The sequence below is a fragment of the Homalodisca vitripennis genome, chromosome 5, assembly GCF_021130785.1.
Source record: "Homalodisca vitripennis isolate AUS2020 chromosome 5, UT_GWSS_2.1, whole genome shotgun sequence".
In the NCBI taxonomy this organism is placed as follows: domain Eukaryota; kingdom Metazoa; phylum Arthropoda; class Insecta; order Hemiptera; family Cicadellidae; genus Homalodisca; species Homalodisca vitripennis.
Genome location: NC_060211.1, coordinates 139,971,249 through 139,994,195, shown reverse-complemented (window position 1 = coordinate 139,994,195; position 22,947 = coordinate 139,971,249). Strand labels below are relative to the sequence as shown.

At 34.2% G+C, this 22,947-nt stretch overlaps 2 protein-coding genes across 2 annotated transcripts in view; one reads left to right on the top strand and one right to left on the bottom strand.

Annotated features, from left to right (window-relative positions):
- Positions 1-22,947, bottom strand: part of LOC124362934 (perlucin-like) — a 275,641-nt gene that overhangs the window by 142,298 nt on the left and 110,396 nt on the right. The gene's annotated exons all lie outside the window — the stretch shown is intronic.
- On the top strand, positions 68-21,628 carry LOC124362932 (C-type lectin domain family 18 member B-like). Its single transcript, XM_046817828.1, has 6 exons — positions 68-227; positions 1,020-1,175; positions 1,729-1,917; positions 6,590-6,654; positions 18,739-18,847; positions 21,272-21,628. Exons 1-6 carry the CDS (start codon positions 143-145, stop codon positions 21,508-21,510), a joined length of 843 nt encoding a protein of 280 aa, XP_046673784.1. The 5' UTR covers positions 68-142; the 3' UTR covers positions 21,511-21,628.

Here is a 22,947-nt window from a genome sequence, read left to right as displayed (position 1 = left end):
GTGGGTCCCATTATGAATTCACTGATAAAGCCGCCAATTATCAAAAGCATAATAACGCGCAATGTTTGTCTCGGGATATAAATGAAAACCTCAAGATAACCTCTTCAGTTCGCTTGGCCTCAGTCTCAGAGATTGCGCGACCATGAGACCATCCCAAATCTTAGTGTGCTTGATACACTTTTGTATAATGGCACACATCCTAGGTCAAAATACAACAGTGGTGTTATGTAAGTAGCTTTACTCTCTTTTAAATTGCATAGTTTTGATATAATCAATTGTTAAATTCTATGTTTTATCTAATAATAGATAACTTTGTCGAACATAATATGATTTTCTGTGGTCAAATTGGAATATTTCAATACGGATCAAATAAATAGTAGCATAATTAAATACTTAAATGCTTTGAAATGAAGCTTTTTATTTCTTTGAAAATTATTTTATTGTTTCCTAAGTTATTTTAAATGTAATTTTTTATTAAATTAAACCTTATCTTTTATTTGTGATTAATTTAATCTTATAATCAAGGTGTTTATACATGTAGTGGGTGGTGCTTTCAAGCAGACAAAAATATGAAACTAATATAAGCCTGAGTTTAACTAAACCTGCGTAAATATTTGTCCCTTGTTATAATATTACGCTGTCTGAATTACAGCGTATTAAAGCAGCCGCATTGCATACCTTAAACTGTTTTACTTATTTGTTTTGTCCCAGGAATTTCAAAGATAAACATTTTATAAATACGAATCGTGTTACACAATTGACTTTTATATTTTCTGAGGTATTCATTTGATAAGAGTCTACATTTTTATAAAAATAAATGTTTAAATACTCCTTTAAGAGCATAAGACGAATGTAATTCTAAAATTAGGCGTGTCTCAAAACTGTAAACAATATAAAGAAAGTTAACCGTTTATCATTGAACTGATTGACCAAAGCTGTCTTTAAAGCAATTATTTTTTTGGACGGATTAACGTGCATGCCATGATATGACAAAATAAAATAGTTTGCTCTGATTGCAGCCATTCCACAATGCTTGACACAGAACGACTGCCCTGATGTTCTGACGTGTATAGACATGAAGTGTGTGGACCCCTGTCCTGGGCCCTGCGCCCGAAAATCCTCCTGTAGGGTGCACAAACACGTGCCCTTCTGCTCATACTCTCCCGGACAGTTTAGTAAGTAATCAACAAATCAACCACTTATTATAATATTTCAAAATAAGCATAGCGGTTATAAGGCCAAGTATTTGCTTCGCACTCCCACAGTCACGAGCGCAGAGGATTGGGGCCAGTCCAGCACGTGCCGTTTGTCGTTCTGGGCTATTCCATAACATCTTAGATTCTTGAATAAATAATAAATGTACGACTATTAAAAGTAGTAAAAACGTTTCACTGTACAAATTTTTCATATATATATATATATATATATATATATATATATATATATATATATATATATATATATATAACGATATATTCAATAAAATTTAAAATCAAAACAGTATGAATTTTGCTGGAAAAGTGTGTGGGCCCCAGCCTCAGTCAATATTTTATAATTCTATTGTAATCTTTTAACGTTGGTAGTTTTGTATATAGATAAATATTGGAAGATTAACATATTTTTGTAGGTAACAAATATTGTTATTTTACCTACCTAACCAAATAGGAATACTAGGAGATTTTGAATGACAAATAATAAAGCCACGATATTAATTTTATTCTCTTATAGTGCAGACCAAGTGCTTAGAGAATGCTGACTGCCCCTTGGATAGGGCATGTATAAAACAGAAGTGTGAAGACCCCTGCTTTAACATCTGCAACGGTAACAACACCAGTTGCCGGGTGCACAACCACATCTCTTACTGCACCTGCACGCAAGGCTTCTATGGTGACCCACTCACTGCATGCAATCAACAATGTAAGCTCTTCTTCTATTATTGACGGTAACGTTTATTAGAACACGTCAAGTAGAGTCTGTTGAATTAAAAAAGTAATTCAAAATACTATAATAGATATGACGTCTAAGTATGTGAAGTTTTCTTTTATAAATTCATTTTATAAATCTTAAATAAAACATTTTTCTGTACTGGCAGTGTATAGATGACATGAATCGAGTGTAGTAAATTTTCCCAATAAATTTGAACAATACCTTGACCGTTATTGTAATAAAGAATAAATTAAATTTTTTTATAGTTGGAGACAATAATATTGATATTTTAAAGGATTATTTGAATACAAATAATTATAAAATTTTATTGTCAAGTTATGGATTTTAATCTGTTATAAACGAGCCCACAAGAACAGTCCGTAGTGCGGATGACTTGCACGTCGTTTCAAGCACATGCTTAGACCACGTCTATACACGAATATTGGATAAGAGCAGATTGTGTGTCTTGGGGAGCGTGGTGGAAGCGGGTATAACCGACCACAACCAGTGTGTGGTGCGCGTCGGGGCAGGCCGGACCTGTCGAGACCGCGTCCACTGCCACCGAAGCGGCCGTGGCACGTCGCATTGACTATCAGCTGTTCCACGGCCGGCTTGAAAATGCGGATTGGACAGCTGTTTACAACTGCATTGACGCGTCTCTTGCTTATGACACATTTGTAAACGTTTTTAAAATGTATGTTGAACAATGTTATATTAAAACAACACACATAAATATGGGAATGAAAAATATTAAACCGTGGGTGACAGACAAACTAATTAAGAGGATCAAACTTAAAAAATATTTATTTGAAATAGCTATTCAGGAAAGAAAAAATTTTATACGGTACAGAAATATTCTGTAGTTTCATATAAATCAAACAAAACAAAGTTATTACAGAGAAATGTTCCAAAATTGCAAAGGTGACAGTAAAGTGACGTGGAAAGCTGTAAATGAAGTTACCGGGCAAGTGGCTAAAGGAAGAGAAACATATGCGCTGGAAATAATTAATGTTATTGAACGAGATCCTTTTGTTATAACCAATGAGTTTAATTCATATTTTTTTAGGGTTGTTCGAGATTTGATTTCTTTAGAGGAAAACTATATTGATACCTTTCCTCAAAATATCGTAAATTTTTTTAAACAAAAAATATAGTTATCGTCTATAACTATATCGTCTATAGTTACCCGTTTCAATGTATGAGCTGGAAAATATTGTAAATTCGTTAAAAACTAATGAATCTCCTGGAATTTATGGTTTAAGTACTAACCTAATTAAAAACGTATTTTAAGAAATTTAAAACGTTCTTTTATTTTAAATAAATTTAAGTTTAACAAGTGACATTTTCCCAAATCAATTGAAGGAAGCAGTTGTGGTGCCTTTACATAAAAAAGGCCCTAGTACCAAGTGCAGCAACCATATGCCTGTGTCCCTTCTCTTGACCTTCTCCAAAATATTTGAAAGGTAGCTAAGCAGAGACTGGTTAAATATCTTTAAAAAATGGGTTTTTAAGTAAAAATCTCTTTGGGTTCAGAAATGGGTGTAGTACGGAATCTGCTTTGTTACATTTTATGAGCATGGGATGAATGATACTAAAAAAGTAAGTGGGATATTTTTGGATATAAAGAAAGCATTCGATACGGTAAATCATGAAGTATTATTTAATAAAATGTATAATTGTGGAATTAGAGGTGTCGTGTATGACTTTTTTTGCAGCTATTTAAAATCGAGAAAACAGAGGGTTAGAATAAATGGACTTTTAAGTGATTTTGGGGAAATCGAGCACGGAGTCCCACAGGGATCAGTTTTGGGCCCGATTTTGTTTTTGATTTACATAAACGATCTTTGCAATGCTAAGTTCAAAGGATATGTTACATCATTTGCTGACGACACTGCCTTGTATTTTATTGAAAATAGTCGTGTTGATGTAGAGCAGCATATCAATTTCGATCTGATATTGTTGAGGTGGTGGTTCCAAGTTAATAAGATTGTGCTCAGTCTAGAGAAAACAAATTATATAAATTTTAGCCTAAGGGGACAAAAAACAACTCAAAATCCTTTAGTGTACAGATGTTTAAACTGCTGAGAGGTTCCAACGTTTTGTGATGATTTTTGTTTCAAACATAGGGGGGTAGATACTACAAAGTATCTGGGAATCGTATTAGATAGGGAACTAAATTGGAAACCACACATGGCAATTTTGAAGGGGAAATTGATTAATCAACTTCATATTTATAGTTTTATTAGACAATTATGCCCATCAGACGTACTTCGCACGGTTTACTTTTCTTTAATTCATAGTAGGCTTGATTACGCGCTCCCCTGCTGGGGCGGAACTTATATCGCAATTTAGGAACACTAATAGCAATACAAAAGATTTTTTATAAGACTAATGAACAAAGCTAATTTTAAGGAAACATTCTTATCCCTTATTTGTGAGCATGAACATATTATCAATTCGTTATATGTATATTTATATAAGTTCGTTATAAGTATTAAAGTTGTTTACTATGAGAAGTGATAATGCTCTGAAAAATGTAAATAACGCAGAAATGAGATTAAGAAATGCAAATAACTGTCAACCTCAAAAACCATATTTTACAAATTTTTATTTCTTTTATAGCTCCGAGGACATATAATTTATTGCCAGAATCAGTCAAAAATAGTAGGAACATAAATATATTTTCTAAAATAAATTAGGGGGATGGTTGATAGGTCAAAATGATATTGAGTATATGTTTAAGATAATAAATTAGTGTATGGTTAGTCTTGTCTGCTAAGTTATAAAACTATTTAAATAGACACGGTAGAGCATTATAAAATAATTATTTATAATATAATATTTAATGTTACATGTATCATAAAGCCTGACATTTTAGTTGTAAGTCATGCATAAATCCTTTATATTTAATGCAGCCCAGTAGTTATATTAAATTTAAACTTTGAAACATAATAGTACATTATTTACTTCATAAGCTACAATAACTCATTTTCATAAATTTCATTCTTGCTCGTTTCCGCTTATAAATTTTTTACCCTTTTTGTATACATAATTCCCAACACAGGTACAGCCTTATGGAGTACCTAAATTTCCCTTATTGTATAAATTTATTAGCCTGATTATTAGTTAAAAAAAGAAAGAAAAACCTACAACGCAATCTGTTTTTTTTATATTTTATTACTCTAAGTACATAAATTAGAAATAAAATAATTAGAAAAAAATTTTTTGTATTTGTTATTTACTGCTATTTTAAATACGTTATATAATAGTATTATTTATTATTAAGCACTGCAATAATATTTGTTTGTAATATCCAGTTTGTTATTTTGGGGAAATAAATGATTTATTATTATTATTATGAAATAAAAAATACAAGATTTTCTATTCCCACAATACTACGGCGTTGCGGAAAGGCACATCTGTATACCATGCTCTGAAAAACTATAAACGGACAAAGTAAAATACATTTTTAGACATCCTGTGAGGATAATAGTTATATCATGTTCAACACAATTTACTGCGACAGACGTCTTAAGATACATAATCCGTGTAGAGAAACATGATCACTCAATATTTTCTATGAAAAAGTAAAAATGTTAACACAGACAGACAACAGTAAACTACTGTACGATAACTGTTATCGTACAGTAGTTTCACACGTTGCCTAAAACAGATACCTTACGGCACATATACAGATAAAAAGTACACATATGATAACTATGTATAGAGCCACATTCAAAGTGTTAATAAAGAAAAACACCAATTATTGTATAATAGTTTATCACATTAACTGCGTGACATTCCTTACGTCACACATTACCGGGTAAAAACAGGAAAATTCAACAACATTTTTCAGATATAGCTTATAACTAAAATTGGGTTAAATAATACAATTACAAAATGTTCTGATACTCAGGTTTCAAAGAAATGGTGTATTTTTACATATTTTATCAAAATATATAAAATTACGTGATTAGTTGTGACTCAAGCTAGTTTTGCATTTTAAAATATAACCATGTATCATAGGTGGTAAGTTATTACGTGTTTACAAAGATGATAATGTTTGTGTTTGATTAAAGAGTACTATTTCAAATGATATTAAATTCAAATGAAATAAGATACGTTATTTCTTGAGTCAACTGACCATGAGGAAATGTCCTTCCGTTTACAATTAAAAATTAATATTGATCACTCACAGTCTTTGTTGGTATTAAACAAAATACTTTCTTTATTATCATTTCATATTCGTCGTCTATTTCACTTTTACTACTAGAAGAAGGAATTATTTTGAATAATTTGTAACAAATTTTAAATAGTTATTGTTTAGTTAATAAATGAAATATTTGTGCGATCTTCTTCGACCTTGTTTCGATAGGTATTAATAAGTATAATACAAATCACGTGAGCGATAAGAATTGTTGGTTTAATTTAAATCAATATTACTAACAAACACTCTAAAATGTCTGTAACGTAACATATAATTTTTCAGTTAAATCATTACTTTTTGTAATTTATTATTAGGTACTAATAAAATAAAGATTAGATTATCATTTTATTATAAATAAGTAAAATATGTTTAACAATTTTACAGTGAAATGTTATTCCCATTAGTCCTGTATATGATTTTTTTATCATTTTACATAATTCATAAAAACTTTTTCAGTTCTATATGGAAGTTGGCCACCAATCCCAGGAGCAAAGAAGCGTTTTGAAGTGGAAACCGTTAAGGTAAAAATTATAAACTTAAAATAAAACTATCCATTTTCTTCAAACCGTAATTCTTTCATCAAATGAAGTACGTCCTCATGATATATATTTATTGCCATTTACATAACATAAATTTTATCAATCGTCAATATTACCTAACATTTCAAACACGGAAAATAAATCCCCAGTCAAACATATATATTTATCCGTCATACTTTTTTATTCATATTAATTTCCTCACATCCTAGGTTGTCAGTGTAAGTTGTGAAAGGTCATACCTAGGCGTATGACATAAACACGTCAGCATTGTAAACTGCTTGAAACACTAAAATCCATTCAAACTAGATTTTGTAGCCTTAGGCGTTGTAGAACGTTTTATCATATCTGGCCATTTGGTAATAAAGCGAACCCCTGCCAGTAAAGAGAAGTGATCGTAATCCATGCCGTGTCTCTCCTAGTCTGATAGGTGTCTGCCTCCTGTTTCTTATCATCTGGTAGTCATAGTACATTTAGGATAGAAAATAATTTTGCCTCTAAAAAGTAAAGAATAATTGCAGTCATTATTTACAGCATTTAGGCTTCCTTGCATGACTCGCTGATCTTTAATCGTGCAATTATCTAAACCTCTTGTTTTAGGAAACTTTGGATAACTGGCCTTTTATGGTTGCTCCCTAAAATACTAAACCATACCATAGGTGGGGGTAAAACAATCCATAATACGCAGTCCTCAGAAACTTATTAGCCCAAACAGCTACCATGGGTGCTAACTTTTTGGTAGAGGCTGTTAAACTTCTGGCCACAGTTGTTGGTATCAAATGATAATTACTCCTGAAGTTATGTTTTTGATTCCATCGTGAAACAAAGTGTTGTGTCATCATCGTACTGTACGAGTCTTCCTTGTAACGTTGATGACTCTATGTCATTGGCATAGATAGTAAAAAGAATCTGACTAAGAAGTAATCCCTGAGGGACCACAAAGTTCAGGCGAATCGGTCGAGAGAATTTTTTTTTTTAATGGACATTATGTGTTGGCTGGCATATAACAGAGACGATAAGGCTGATAAATCGCTCATCTGCACTTGAAGGGGCCACCTCTAATGCAGTTTATGCAATTCAAGCTTTTCCAGTAGTTTGTAGTGGACAACGCAGCCAGATGTTTTAGACAAGTCGAGAAACACACGTACAGTGGAATGACCTTCCAGTACCAATACAACTATGTCGACTAGACTTACCAACGCGTTTCTTGCCAACTTACCCCTTTTGAAACTAAATGTATTTTTAGAAATACGGTTGCATTTATTCAGAAATTGAAGCATTCCAGCCATATATAATTTTTAGGTATTTGGATGCTAACCAAGAAAATGTATATATTATGTATTTATTACTTATTTATAGAAAACCAACTATCTTTCTAAAAAAAAGACTGACTTATTTTGATTTTCAGGAAAGAGGGAAAATCTCACTCTTTAAAAGACAGACTGACTAGTTGATATATTTGTTTACAATTTGGTTTGACAATTTTTTAATAACCCTTGCAGATGTCAAATTAGAGTGATTTGAGTTTTTGCCTGACAGCTGCTGGATGATTTTCATAAGATCGTGCACAACTACTTGAGTCAGTACCAATGAGGTTATTGAACTTCACGTAAGATTAACTTGCCGAGGAGATGGGCATGGATGGACTTTGTTCAAATGTAATGTAAAAAAATTATCAAACTCGTTCGTAACCTCAGGATCATCCTCCACTTGTTACTTCAAACTTTTTTTGTGCAATATTTTTAATGTTAATAATGTCCAAAACAGTTTTTTTTTATTTGCTTATAATTTTTAGATACGTTTTCTAAAAATAATTATGTAACTCTAAAAAAAAATATTTATTTTCTTGAAGATAACTATTTAGAATTTTAAAAATAATTAAATTAATTTCTTGACTTACATCGATATGTAAATAACCTTGAAAAATAGATCAATCGTATTTTACATCCATGATTTACCTTCTACATACCGATGGTGAATTCGCCCATCAGGATTAAATCCTGTTTAGAGTTGGTTAGGACAGTTAAATGGGCTTCCAATTTGAATAAAAAGTCATCCATTCCGCCGGGTGACTAGTAAACTCCAATAAATGGTGTTTTGGATTTGTTAGTACTTACTATTAGTGAACCCTCAGATATTTTACAAATGGTATTTTAATAGGTTTAAAAATGTGTTTTCCCCATTTTCGGCATAAAAAAAACTAAATATTAATTGTATAGCTTACTCCACCAACTTCATTATCTGTAAAATTTTGTGCTTAGTACTCTAAAAAGAGATTCAATACCTCTATTGTAAGAAAATCTTTATAAAAGATATTTCCTGTTTAAATCTTTACATTGTTACAATAAAAATCGTCATCCTGTAACGGACGAGACGGGACTTGGGAATTAGATAATCAGAACACTAGTTGGCCGCAAAAATCTGATTTTAATTTAATCTTTCACATTAATAATTATTACGATACTATTCACATTCCCTAAACTGTACTTTTAAAATATATTAATAATTCATCAGCGAAACAGTAGGTTAAAAAAATTTAGATTTTAGAGGGAAGGGCAAACACGGAGCGACGCGTTACGTTCGAGTACCGGCGATCAACTCACCCCACGCACGTACTTTTTCGCTACAAATTTTTGTTAAAATGGCGGACTAGACTCCGTACGGTGCTGCTCCCAAACGATTTACTTGGGCGTAACAGAGTCTAGAAACGACACAACTTGGCCAGACACAGGCTGGAGTCAGCAGAATCAGCAAATTCCTCAGCCAGCTGCAGCTAAAGCTGCCACGGGTATCGGGCTACTTCCGCTTAACAACTCAGTTGAGATCAACTAGAATATTCCGAGCAACTATTACTTGGACTTATATCTTACTAAATAAATATATAATAATCACTGTTCCTTATTTCCTTTTAATAATTTTTAATAATTCAACTTACTCTTTTTGAAACCCGAGTTTATCCTCAGAAAGACAGTTGCATTTATTTAGAAACTGGCGCATTCCAGTCAAATATAATTTTTAGGTATTTAGCTCCTGACCAAGGAAATTGATATATTATATTCATAATTTATTTCTAGAAAACTCTTTCAATCTTTAATCTTTCAAAAACATTTGACTGACTTTTGAGATTTTCAGGAAAGAGTAAAAGTATCTACGTTTAAAAGAAAGATTGACTAGTTGAGATAACTATTTACAATACGGTCTGACCATTTCTTAAAATAAGCGATACAGATGTCAAATTAGAGTGAATTTAGATTTTAGCTAGAAGCTGCTGGATGATTTTCATAACCTCTTGCTCAACTACTGGAGCCAGTGCCAATGAGGTTATTGAACAACCACGTAGGCTTTGCTTGCGGAATGGTCCTTGCTCACATGCAACCAAAGTAAAACTAGCAAACTCGTTCGCAACCTCAGGTTCATCCTCCACCAGTAATTCAAAAATTTTGCTGGCTTTTAGTGGATTAATTTTAATGATTACAATGTCTTCAACACTTAAAACAATTCTCTATGGAATTTTGGATAAATGTACGATAATTAATCATGTCATTTAAAAAAAATTAGTTTCTTTTCTTAAGGATAACTATTTTAAATTTTAAAACAGATTTTGTGTCCCAAACAAAATTAATTTTACTCTCTATAAATTATTTCGTTATCCATTTATTGCTCTCCATTCTGAGCAATCTTCGCTTAATGTTAAGGCACATCAAACAATAAAATAATACTTCAAATCTATGTGAATACTGCTGTCATATGAAACTTAATGGTCTAAAAGTCTTTAAAGAAAGGGATATTACTTGGCCTCTTATCATTTTTGGCCTTCTCTCTTACTCCCTGCCCTTCTTCCACTAATTATAGACTCTTGACGATAGCTATCTGAATTGGCTGTGTTGATCACCGTTAATACGATACTTGTAAGATTTGTAATTATATAGTCGACAGGTGTCTGTGTTGTTGTCGACATGCGCGTTATTGATTTGAAGGACAACGCTAGGTTAAATAATCTTTAAAAATAGATCAATCGTATTTTATATGCATAATTTACGTTCAAATTCACGATGTTGAAATTGACAATCAGGATGACATCCTGTTTAAGATTGCATAGGACAGTTAAATGAGCTTGAAATTTGAAAAAAATAATTCATTTCCGCCGGGTAACTAGTAAATTCAAATAAAAAGAGATGTTTTTTTAGTACTTACTATTACCGAACTCTCATATATTTTACAATTGATAATTTAATCGACATACAAATAATTTCCCAATTTTTGGCTCCTAACAAAAACAATAGATTGAATGTGTAGCTTATGCCACCAACTCCATTATCTATACAATGTTGTGCTTAGTACTACAAAAAAAGATTCAATACCTATATTCTAAGAAAACCATTTAATCATTCTATTGCTACGATAAAAATCATCAACCCAGTTGTAAATGTTACCCAAATCATGGAAAAAGTTTAATTATATATGGTGACCTACAAATCAAAACAATTTTTTTCACATGGAATAATCTTCTGACATATAAAAAAGCACGGTAAAACCGGTAACAAAGTATCTAAGGCATTGGAATTTAGGTCTGACTAGAAGGTTTTGGCAGCGAAGGTTTTGATACTGGGTTTGAACGTTAGACATTTTATCAATATTGTAATGCACCAAACCCTCTACATATGCTGTTTAAAATGATCCTCATATAGACAACTGGCCCATCAGGATGTGCATATGGCTAAAAATGACTTTGGCCTTTCCTACTTAAAAAAAAAAAACTTCATATGTACTGACAATAAGTATAAGGTATTTTTGTGAATAATTTAGTCTTAAACATTTCTATCAATTAATGTTCCAATTAACAATTACTGTTCTGGAAAACACTAAGGATTTAACTAAAGTGATTACTATAGTTATTCTGATTCGCTTATGTTTTAAGATGTTTAAGTTATCCTTATAATAACTAATACCATTCCCTCATCATACAAAGGTAACCTGCTCACTTTGGTAAAGCAGCATCCAAGCAGTGAGACTAAAACTTGCCGTAGACAGAAATAACGTAACATTATAACCTAGTTTGAAACCATCTCAGCTCTACCACTGGGTAACAGGTTAACAATACTATTCTCTACCGTCAGTCAGCATGTCTCAAATCGTACAGTTGTAAAAGAATACAAATGAACTATACATACTGCTTTATTTATACTCACTTCAATAAATTCATCTTTCCTGATTTAAAACTGCAATATTAATTGGAATAAATAATTTATATTATAAGAATCTACCTTTATTATATTAATGGCACAATACCGTTCCATGATTTATCACCATCTTATTTCTTGGTTGAGAATCTAATACTCAACATACTTAATACTCACCAGTATAAGAAGGTCTGATGTAAATAAAACACATTAGTAGGACAAACAAAAAAATAGTAGTAACATAAAGCTATTAAAATCAAATATAAAATGAAATATAATAAAAAAGCACCATTAACATAAAATACATCATCAACTAAACAGCAAGCACATTGTATACAAAGATATGGAATTTTATAATAGGCTTAATGGAATATATTAAAGAGTTTTGCTACTAATAGTTAGGCAAATAACGAATAAAAAATATACTGACTAGGAGTCAGTAGTCAGTAGCAGCTGGATAAGTGAACCTTTTAGATATAGCATTTTTCAAACACAATACCTTTGTTTGGCTTAAGCTTATTGTACGATTTGATCGTTTCTACCTAAATTACAGTGTTTCTATACAGTTTAAATTTTTTGTTAGTTTGTTTTATTTTTTTCCAGAAATATCTCATTTTTTTCACCATACACTTAAAATTCAGGTATTCGTTTTTATTGTGCAAATAATGTTTATATTATTTAAACGTACCATTACAGCCTAGTTTGAAACCATCTCAATGTTCTACCACTGTGTAACAGGTTAACAATATTACTCTCTACTGTCGGTCAGCATGTCTCAAATCGTACAGTTGTACAAGAATATAAATAAATTATACCTACTGCTTTATTTATATGTATTTAAAAAAATCATCTTTACTGGATGAAAACTACAATCTTGATTGAATGAATAATTTATACCATAAGAATTATCCTTTATTATATTAAGGACCACATAATATTCACAAGTAGAAGAAGTTCTGTTTTGAATAACAAAAAACCAGTAGAATAAACAAAAGCCAATAGTATCATAAAGGTAATAAAAGGAAATTTTAAGTTAAATCTAAATAAAAAATATCATTAACATAATATCTTGTTAATATCAGGTTGGTAGGCCTGGTCCTATCGTGTGAACACACAAACGACGACGCTCCATAGTTTTAATTTAATTATGGGTGGATTTATTTAATGAACAATAATCTCGACGACGGAACGTCCTTCCTTATCAGTTTTTTCATAAATGTAGACAGTAAACCGGTCAGCATATCCATTCTGTGAGTAATTAGTGGCTGTATTTCTAACCAACAAACTAACGAGATTAGACTCGTATTCAGCCATTAAACCCACGTTTGTCGTAACTGGTTACGCTGTGGTCTATCAACCAGCAGTATCAGTTACCACTATCAGCTCCAGTGGCAACACCGGTAACGTCCAGGACACTAGCACTAGAGATCATCAGATCGATTCCCGGACTGATCATTTACTTTTTGTCTCTGAGGAATTCCTCCTTTAAATAGACGAATCCTGAAAACATTGTAAATAATTTTAATCTTTTATATTTTAAAACTTGTTATTTATTATCTATATTCTATTAAATTTTATCCATCTATTTATTTACTTATTTATTATTCAATTTTATCACTATGACGCTCAAAATTGAAAAAACTAAGAATGGACACCCCTGCATCGTTTATAATAATATCAAGTACAGGCAGCAGAGAATTCTTAAAAACGGTGAGATTTCGTGGCGTTGTTTAGGGAGAAACTGTGGTGCATCAATAAAAACTGATTCGGGTATGACAAGCGTACTTGTGTGTAATCAGAAACACAGTGGCGTACACCTCGTCACCATGCGCTCTCTACTGTCACCTTTGAGCAGGCCTCAGTCACCCTCTACACCGCCTGCACCCGCCACGCCGTCTTCGCCCAGCACATCACCTGCGCCTGCTTGCTTCACACCCGCCTCCACAACTGCCTCTGAGCCTGCACTGCGCGCCTCCACACCTGGCCTCGGGGGACCAACCCACATCGCCTCCTGTAGTACGCCTGAAGACCCGGCAGCGGAGATTTCCCGTCTCAAATTAGAAATTGAGCGCCTGAATAGTGAGTTTCAGAAGCTCCTGGACCATACCATCGAGTCTGACTCACGGTTGCTCCAATTTACGGACCAAATTTTTCCCGTGAGCACATCCCGCGTTGACCAGACCGCCCGCGCTTCCGCGACAGTGGACTGCGGTGTCCAATGTGGGCTGTCCCTCAGTCCACTGGAAAACCTCAAGCCCCAAACTACGGACTTTAGTGCGCAGTGTGATCTGTTGCCTTCTGAGTGCACAAGATGTGCTGATAACATCCTTCTCGTTAACAGCCAGAAAACGACGATTGAAGTTCTAGAGGCAGAAATTCAGTGCATAACATCGCAGCTGTCATCGTGTGAGTGTCCAGAAACGAACTCAAATCCATGGACAGAAATAAAAACTAAACATAGACTTTTTCCTGCTACACAAAAAAAACACTCAAGCGAAAATAAAATACCCCTAGCAGCCAAAAACAAGCTCCCACACAAACAAAAAAGAAAAAAATAATTATAAATTGAAAACCTCACCCCGTCATGATGAAACCCATAACTTCCCAAAGAACCTAAGATCTCCTCTGACCAAAATTTCCAACTTCGAGTCTGTTGGTATAATGGGTGACAGCCATGCCCGTTTTATTGCAGGACTGGTAAAAAATATAACCGGCTCCTCAACCTCGGTCAGTGGCATATGCATGCCCGGCGCGGGGCTGCTTGACATCGTGAATCAAACACCACATCGGCCTGGTCCCCACTGCCAGGTGCTAATTGCTGGAACCAACGACTTGGCAGTGGGAGAGCAACATAACATTTACCACCACCTGGAAGCTCACATCACTGCCAGTCCAGCCAACACTGAGCTGGCCCTTGTCACTCTGCCGTACAGACATGACCTGCAAGCTGACCACCCCATCCACGATGAGACCGTGCTCGTGAATGCCTACATGGAAGAACTGGCGGCTCGGTACAACGCCCGGGTGATTAACTTCAATGAGATCGGCCGTAGGCACTTCACGAAGCACGGTCAACATCTATCAATGCGGGGCAAGCGACTACTGGCGGGGTTGATTGTGAAGAGCCTCGCATCGCAGAAACCCGCTCGGACAACATCCAGGATGCCTGCGCCGCCGCCTGACCATATGACTGGCCCAGCCACCTCCGCTCCGCCCGCTGCCATCCCCATGTCTGCTGCGACCAATGGAGAGTCGGCTGTCGCCCCTCAACAGAGACTGAACCATCAGCATATCACCTACGCGGAAGCAGCTAGGGGATCGCCCACGTTAGGCAGTGATGTGCAAAAGGGACGCTCTCCGGCTTCAAAAAACTTGACAATGTCACATTGTACGAAGCAGACCTAGGCATGACTTCGGATCCAGTCTTGCAGAAAAAAAAATGACCGAAATCAAAATTTTCAAAAACCTCAAAAAATTCAAAATTCAAATTCAACCCAAAAAATTAAATTGGTTCACCAAAACGCTCAGATTGCAACAAACAAAATTGATGAATTGGCTTTAATGTGCGAAGAGCAAACACGAGATGTGTTTATAGTCTCTGAGCACGGGTTTTCCCCTGAAACAATCCACCTTTTCAAAATTCCAAATTATTTTTTGGCAAAATATTTCTGTCGAACAAGCTTCAAAGGGGGTGGTGTGGCAATCTTTTTGAAAGAATTTTCCAAATTTGAACCTTTCAAAATTAACAGCAGTGCTGACATGGATTTTGAAGCCGATGGCATCAAAATCAATTCCAATTATTTCGGTAAAATAACAGTCATTGGGATGTACAGATCCCCCAATGGCTGTATTAACTCCTTTTTTGAAAAACTAGAACAGCTCTTGAATTTTATTTTTTCAAACTCAATGAAGTTTCTCATAATCGGCGACCTCAACATTAATGTAATGGACCTCACCGACCCCCTCACCCAGCGGCTGCGCGATATTCTGAACTCCTTCAACCTAAATTGGTCTGTGAATTCACCAACACGGGTGACCGCTACGACGAGCACAGCCATCGACAATGTGATCACCAACATTCATGGCACCACGGTCTCTGTTTTAAACACTGCGATCTCTGACCACTTCGCGCAGGAGGTCCTGGTTCATGGATGCAAGCTGGAAAATCAAAACCCAAAATATAAAATTGCAAGATCTGTCAATTTTCAAAACATTTGCCGACTGAATAAATTGCTGGAGCGCGAGTCTTGGGCATTTTTAAATGAGTTTGAGAATGTTGAGGACGGGTTTCAAGCTTTCGGTAATAGTTTCAATTATTATTTGGATGTTGCTTGTCCGTTTAAAAAAACTAAACAAAATCAAATACCACGGAAAAATGGCTGGTTGACTAAAGGAATTCTTATATCTCGAGACAAGCTTAAATTCTACCACAACATTTTTATTCGAACCCAAAACGAAGATTTCAAAACTTTCTTTAGAACATACCGCAGGATCTATAGAAAAGTCATACGAGCCGCCAAAGCCTATGACGTCAATAGAGCCTTAGGTAATTGTGAAAATTTCTCAAAAACTGCTTGGAAAATTATTAACAACCTTTCTCGAGATACAAATTCAAAAAAGTCTTCCCAACCGATTGCAATCAAAATTGAAAACAAAATTTACGAAGATCAATTTCAAGTGGCTAACCAATTCAATAAATACTTCTCTACCGTGGCTACAATGAACTCGTCATTTAAAGAATCTCAGTCACACGTGTGGGAGGGGGAGGTAGCAAATGTCATACAGAGGCTGAACACAAAAAAACCAGTGACGCCAATGGGATGTCAGTATGGCTACTCAAACGTTGCTATAAGAACATTTTGAGACCGCTCACAAAATTGATCAATTTCTCATTTGAAACTGGAAATTTTCCATCTTCTTTAAAGACTGCCAAAGTCATTCCGATTTTCAAAAAAGACGATCCTTGCCTCGCAAGCAACTATCATCCAATCTCAATTCTTCCTGTGTTCAGCAAAATTTTTGAAAAATTATTCTATGAAAGACTAAAAACCTTTCTAGAAAAAAAAACTAAATTCTGAATACAGAACAATTTGGATTCCGAAAAAACAAATCCACAATTGACGCGGTGAATAGCCTTCTGGACCATGTTGTCGATGGACTGGAAGGTCGTGAACATGGGCTAAGCATATTCCTCGATCTTTCCAAAGCCTTTGAGTGTGTGCATCACGGGACACTGCTGCAACAGTTAGAAAATTGTAGCGTCCGGGGTCTCCCACATTTATGGCTCACGTCTTATCTAAAAGATCGAGATCAGCGTGTGATGATCTCGAGCGTCGTTTCCAGCAAAATATAAAATGGCTCACGGTGTCCCTCAGGGATCTATCCTTGGACCTCTCCTTTTCTTGATTTATGTCTGTAGATTGAACTCAGTAATCCAACTTGGGGCACTGGTTCAATATGCTAACGACACGACTCTCTGTTTCAAAAGCATTTCAAAACAAGACCTGGAAATAAAATCTTTTGAGGGATTGAACGCATGCATTCAATATTTCACAGAATTAAACTTGACAACAAACCAGTCAAAATCAAGTGTCATCAATTTTTGTCTTCGTCAGTATGATCATGCGATGCGACCTTCTGTTTTTGCGGATGACGCCCTTTTAGAGGATACAGATTCCACAACGTTTCTGGGGATGTTCCTTGACAGAGGACTGACCTGGAATGATCATGTTGATAGCATCTGTGCAAGAGTTACCACAGGCATATTTGCCCTACGGCACCTAGCAAAGTTCTGTACCCTAGAGGTTCTAAAAACGGCCTATTACGGCCTAATCCATCCACATCTTGTGTATGGATTAAGACTCTGGGGAGGATGTGCCAAAAAGAAAATGGAGCGGGTTTTCAGGCTCCAAAAAAAGCAGTCAGGATAATTTTAAAACTGAATTATAGAGAGTCGTGCAGGGCATCTTTCGGGGAGCTGGGATTGATGACATTGCCCTGCCTTTACGTTTTTGAGGTGATCGTGTACTGCAGATCGAGATGTGCCTTGATAAGTGGCAGGGACGTTCACCAATATGAAACTAAAGGCAGGGACAACTTGCGAACTCATCAACGCAGACTGACATTATCGCAACACCTCCCTCAGCAGGTGGGTGTCAAAATAATCAACAAGCTCCCTGAGGATATAAAAAAACTCCAACAACCTCAATCAATTCAAAACTCGTCTCAGACGCCTGTTGGTGTTTAAAGCGTTTTACTAGATTGATGAATTCATGACGAGTCGTTGGGATGATTGAAAATCATGGATCCGAAGTCTGTGTGATTGTGTCGTGAGAATGCTGAGATGTAAGTATGACTGTGAGTGAATGTGTAGTTAGGATATATTTTATGATGCATTTGACTATTGCAATACAATGTTACATATTGTCAAACACGCAATAAAGAGATTATGAATTATCTATAGTTAACTGGTAACCACATTGTATACACAAATTTGTGATTTAAAATAGGCTAAGTGGAATACATTTAGAATTTTTTCTAGTAATAGTTATGCTAATAACGAATAAAACACATACTAACTAGAGGCAGTTAGTAGCAGTAGTTGGATGTTACAGGTGTATTGTAATTCGTATAATTTAGCTGTTTATAATCATAATTACAGTTTTATTAAATGCACGTGTCAGAGATAGCATTGCTAAAACAAGTTCTGTGTCTTAAAGCCTATTGTATCATTTCAACATTTCAACCTACATTACAGTGTTTTGTTTACAGTCTACATGATTAATTTGATAACAGTTTCTTCTGAAATTCCTCACTCAGTTTCACCTTACACTTAACATTCAGACATTATTTTTACTGTGCAAATAATGTTTAAGATGTTTTTCAATAGGCAAACTGGTATGGTGCTATGGTCTATTGTATGAACCATGGCGGAAGGCTTGCCACCATCTCGAATTTTGAGGAGAACGAAATAGTCAAATCGAAGATCAATGAGTCGGGTAAGTTTTATATTATTAGAATATTAGGTTACTACCATCTATGCAATTTTATGAATATAAATAAACAAGTCATTTGACACGTATTTGGTCTTCGGATTGTATGCTGGTTTGGTTATTTAAAAAAATAAATACTTGTCGGAAACGGCACAAAATAATTGAATTGTAAAAAGTAAGATATCTGTGGTGTTGTGGTAAGCACACTAACCCGGCAAGGAATATATAATTTCTTCCTATCCCGGCGGAGCAAGTACGTATGCAGCTCAACGTTTATTTAAATTATATATTCTTTCTCTCTTGTTAGTAAATAAGTTCTTTATCATAAATCTATTCTAAAAATATCGATAGGAGATTCATTTAGAAACAGGTTTTATTTCTACTTTATCAGGTACTTAATACATAAATTTAATCACGTTTAACTTGGTTTATATACTATTATGTTGTGTTTATTTAAATAATTACGAAATTATTTTATTTGTATCGATATAAATTTAGTACTAAAATATAATAATATAATGCAGTTGATAGAACACTGTAGATAGTAAAAAATATTAATATTTGTTTAGTTGCTCCAAGGCAGAGCTATATAAAAAATATAAAGTATAACAAGTAAGAAAAATAATCAATGTAACAATATGTAAACACTAAGACAACAATATTTTACAGCAAGTCTAAAATTCTGAACATAGTTTATTGATACAAAATATTATATTTAATAAACAATATTTACAATGCATTGCAGAAGGAATTATTTAACTCATCCAATAACTTGTTTTAGGACAAATTTAACAATTAATATCGTTAAGGTTAAGGATTTTTTAAATTATTTAAAGGTGTTATGGAGTAGTAGGAAAGTGCTTTAACGAGAAAAAGATGTCAGTGAATCACTGAAGTAGTCTATTATGTCACATACTATTGACTATTTGTTCTATTCAATACAGAAGATCATGTATTAAAAACTTTGTTCAACTCTACAAGCGACCGATGCGCACTCGAATTGTAGGAATCGTAAAATCAGTAACAGTTAACAATAATGTAATTTTCATATAGACTACTAAAAATTTGAAATGTGATTACTTAAAGCTTCCATTCAATTTCGAAGTTTACGATTTGCACAAATCTACATAGAATCCTCCGTAGTCACATAATGAGATAGAATTGTATAAAGCACATACTCAAATAACTGATGGATTATTAATTCTTTCTTGTTACTAAACAATATAAATCAGGCGGGTTCACTTTTGCTTCGCGCACCTTACAGTTGAACCACATTGGGTTTAGCAGAAACCGATGTGTCATTTGTATTTGGGCAAGCTCAAAGAAATCTAAGATAAGCTAATAATTGGCAGCAAACTTCAAGGTATTGGAGTAAACGGGGATAAACAGGTCTAGTATATTTCAGAGTTAGATTTTAGGAGTAGATGGAGCTCAGGCTTTTATTAAACTAAACTTGAGAGAGCTATCAGTGCCCACTTTAACAGATATAATAGGAACTGTACTAGGGTTACCTTCCTCAATAAGAACTCGGATATAGACTCCATATGACTCGAGTATAGAGCCCATTATCATACAGGAGGTACTTTCTCCCCCAAATATTTTGTATCCTGAAAATTCAACCTATAAGCAAACTCACTGGCTCTTTTAGACCTAACTCCAAAGAAAAGTCTTTCCTCTTCTTGACGTAAGTTCAGAAATTGAGAATAACAACTAATACATTACACATTCGTAAAGAAAGATCAAAGAGTTAGTTGACAGATGATTTGAAGATTTATAATTAATTTAAAATATGTCATTTTAATCCTTTCTATAAGGTAAGCGTCAAAAAGATAATAAAACGTCTTGGTCCATAAACAATTTATTTGTTAATTGAAAGAGAATGCATTACTCTATTCAAGATTTTGATGAAATCATAATAATTGTGGTAAAAAGCCTGTTATCTATAAGTGAACATAGGAAAATGGATTCACTATATAGAAAATAGTTCGTAACTGTGCTACGCCTTGCACAGCACTTGAAGCTTTGTTGTTTAGAAGGATTTACCTCGTTAACAAATAACGTAAATATACATAGTACAACAGATCTTTCCAATTAGTAAATTTTTTCTCTTTAGAACTCTTTTTCTATCCATCCTTGTAAATTTTTATGAGAATTTTTTTTAATTAGATAGGAGCATTTATTTCCTTAAACTACAATTATGTCAGCACTTTTGAAGGAAGATTGTAGATTGGTGTAACGTCACATCAGACATTAAACTTTTATTTAAATATATTTCAAAAGGGTACCTAACTGTGATGTCTAATTTATGGCATCAAGCCGCAGTTCTGAGTGTCAGGGATGAACCTCACGGTGGCCACATGGGCACGGATGAGCATGAAGAAATCCTTTACATAGGTTTGTGCGTAATTATAATGTAATGCGTAACTCCAGGGCTGAGTCCTCACTTCTGGGTGTCAGGGATGAACCTCGCCCTGACCGACACGTGGACATGGATGAGCACAGGGCAACCCTTCACCTTCACAGACTGGACTGCTGGACAACCCGACGTCTGGTTGAATCTGGCCGTGGGAGAACACTGCGTGGAGTTCTGGGAGGCGGGGAACTACAAGTGGAACAACTTTATGTGCTTGGATCAATCATATTTCATTTGTGAATATTATGGTTTATAGTGTTTCTGTAGGTTACATTTCATACCAAAGCACAGAAATGGTAATTTCACATTGTTATCAATAATTATATCAGAAATTTTAAGTTTTATTTGAAAATAAAACATTTATTACAACTCTATACAATATCACTTTTTATGTTTATCTACAAATAATAAGTGAGATATTTTATTTGGAAATACATTAAAATGCACTTAATTGTTATCTATAACCGACGTAAGAAAGAGATTATGGAACTCGTCCACGTCACTTACCAATAGAAACAACATGTTTTCTCATGATCAATGCACTAAACTTCTATATAAATCGTTTTTTGTTTTTGTAGAATGTTCTATCCAATCAAAAACCAATTAAGAGGTCTCCCACTAGCAAATTCGGATAGGTCATGGGTTATTACTCCTGTCCGTGATCGTGATAGTGAGACCCGTATTGACCCTGTCTGTAAATTGGTTGAATAGAGACGGACCCCTGACTCCAGAAACTTGCTTTTAGACCTGCCACACATTTGGTCCATTAATATACAGGCAAAGTGTAATGTCTAAAAGAAACAGCAAAATAGATCTTCATGCAATTGAATCAAATTAAAGCTCTTTACATTCAAAAAGATGACCCCAAGTAACTATCTTTCAATGCGTAAATGATTACATCACCTTAGAATTACTCCCCGACTTAAGATGGCGGTAGTGTGCACATCTCTTCAATGACTCTTTAATTTGGTTACCCTCGACTCGTTAAATAGTCTTTTTCATTAGGCAATGTAATGAGAAATATAACTATAACCATTCTACTATTATGGTAGTGGTTAGTAATTGTGAAGGAGGATGCTTTGGACATTTGCTACACTTCAGTGATACCATATAACACAAAGCAAAAACAAACTTCAAACAAAAGGATATTAATTGCTATTGTGGTAATTATTTTATTATAACAAGTTTAATATTTGAAGTGTTACGAGATTTATTCTTAACAATAGTAATTAACGTTGAATAGATACGAGAGCAAATTTATTCTATAAATTATTTCCACAACGAATTGAGACTTTTTGTTTGCAGAAATAATTGAACCCGAACAAATTAATATAATATTTGTTCCCTACATCATAACAAGTTGATCATTTTTATTTAAAACAGCCTTTCTTATAAGGTTCTTCAAAAACATTTAAATAACCGATATTTTCACAGGTGCATATTAAAAAAAAAATAAATTAGTGTTTATTCTTTAATTTTTCTTTTTAGTTATTCCTATCTTATAAACTATATCCATCTTGAATTTTTGTTATACTAATTTTTTATTAACCTCATTAGTACCGTCTAACTGAGTGGGTTAAAAATAGTAGATAGCTTAACAACGGACTTTCTTATTTCACACTTAATATGTAGAGTTTTACGTTTCAGAAGTTATATTCTAGTCTTTTTGGATATGTCGTTATGAAGGATTAGA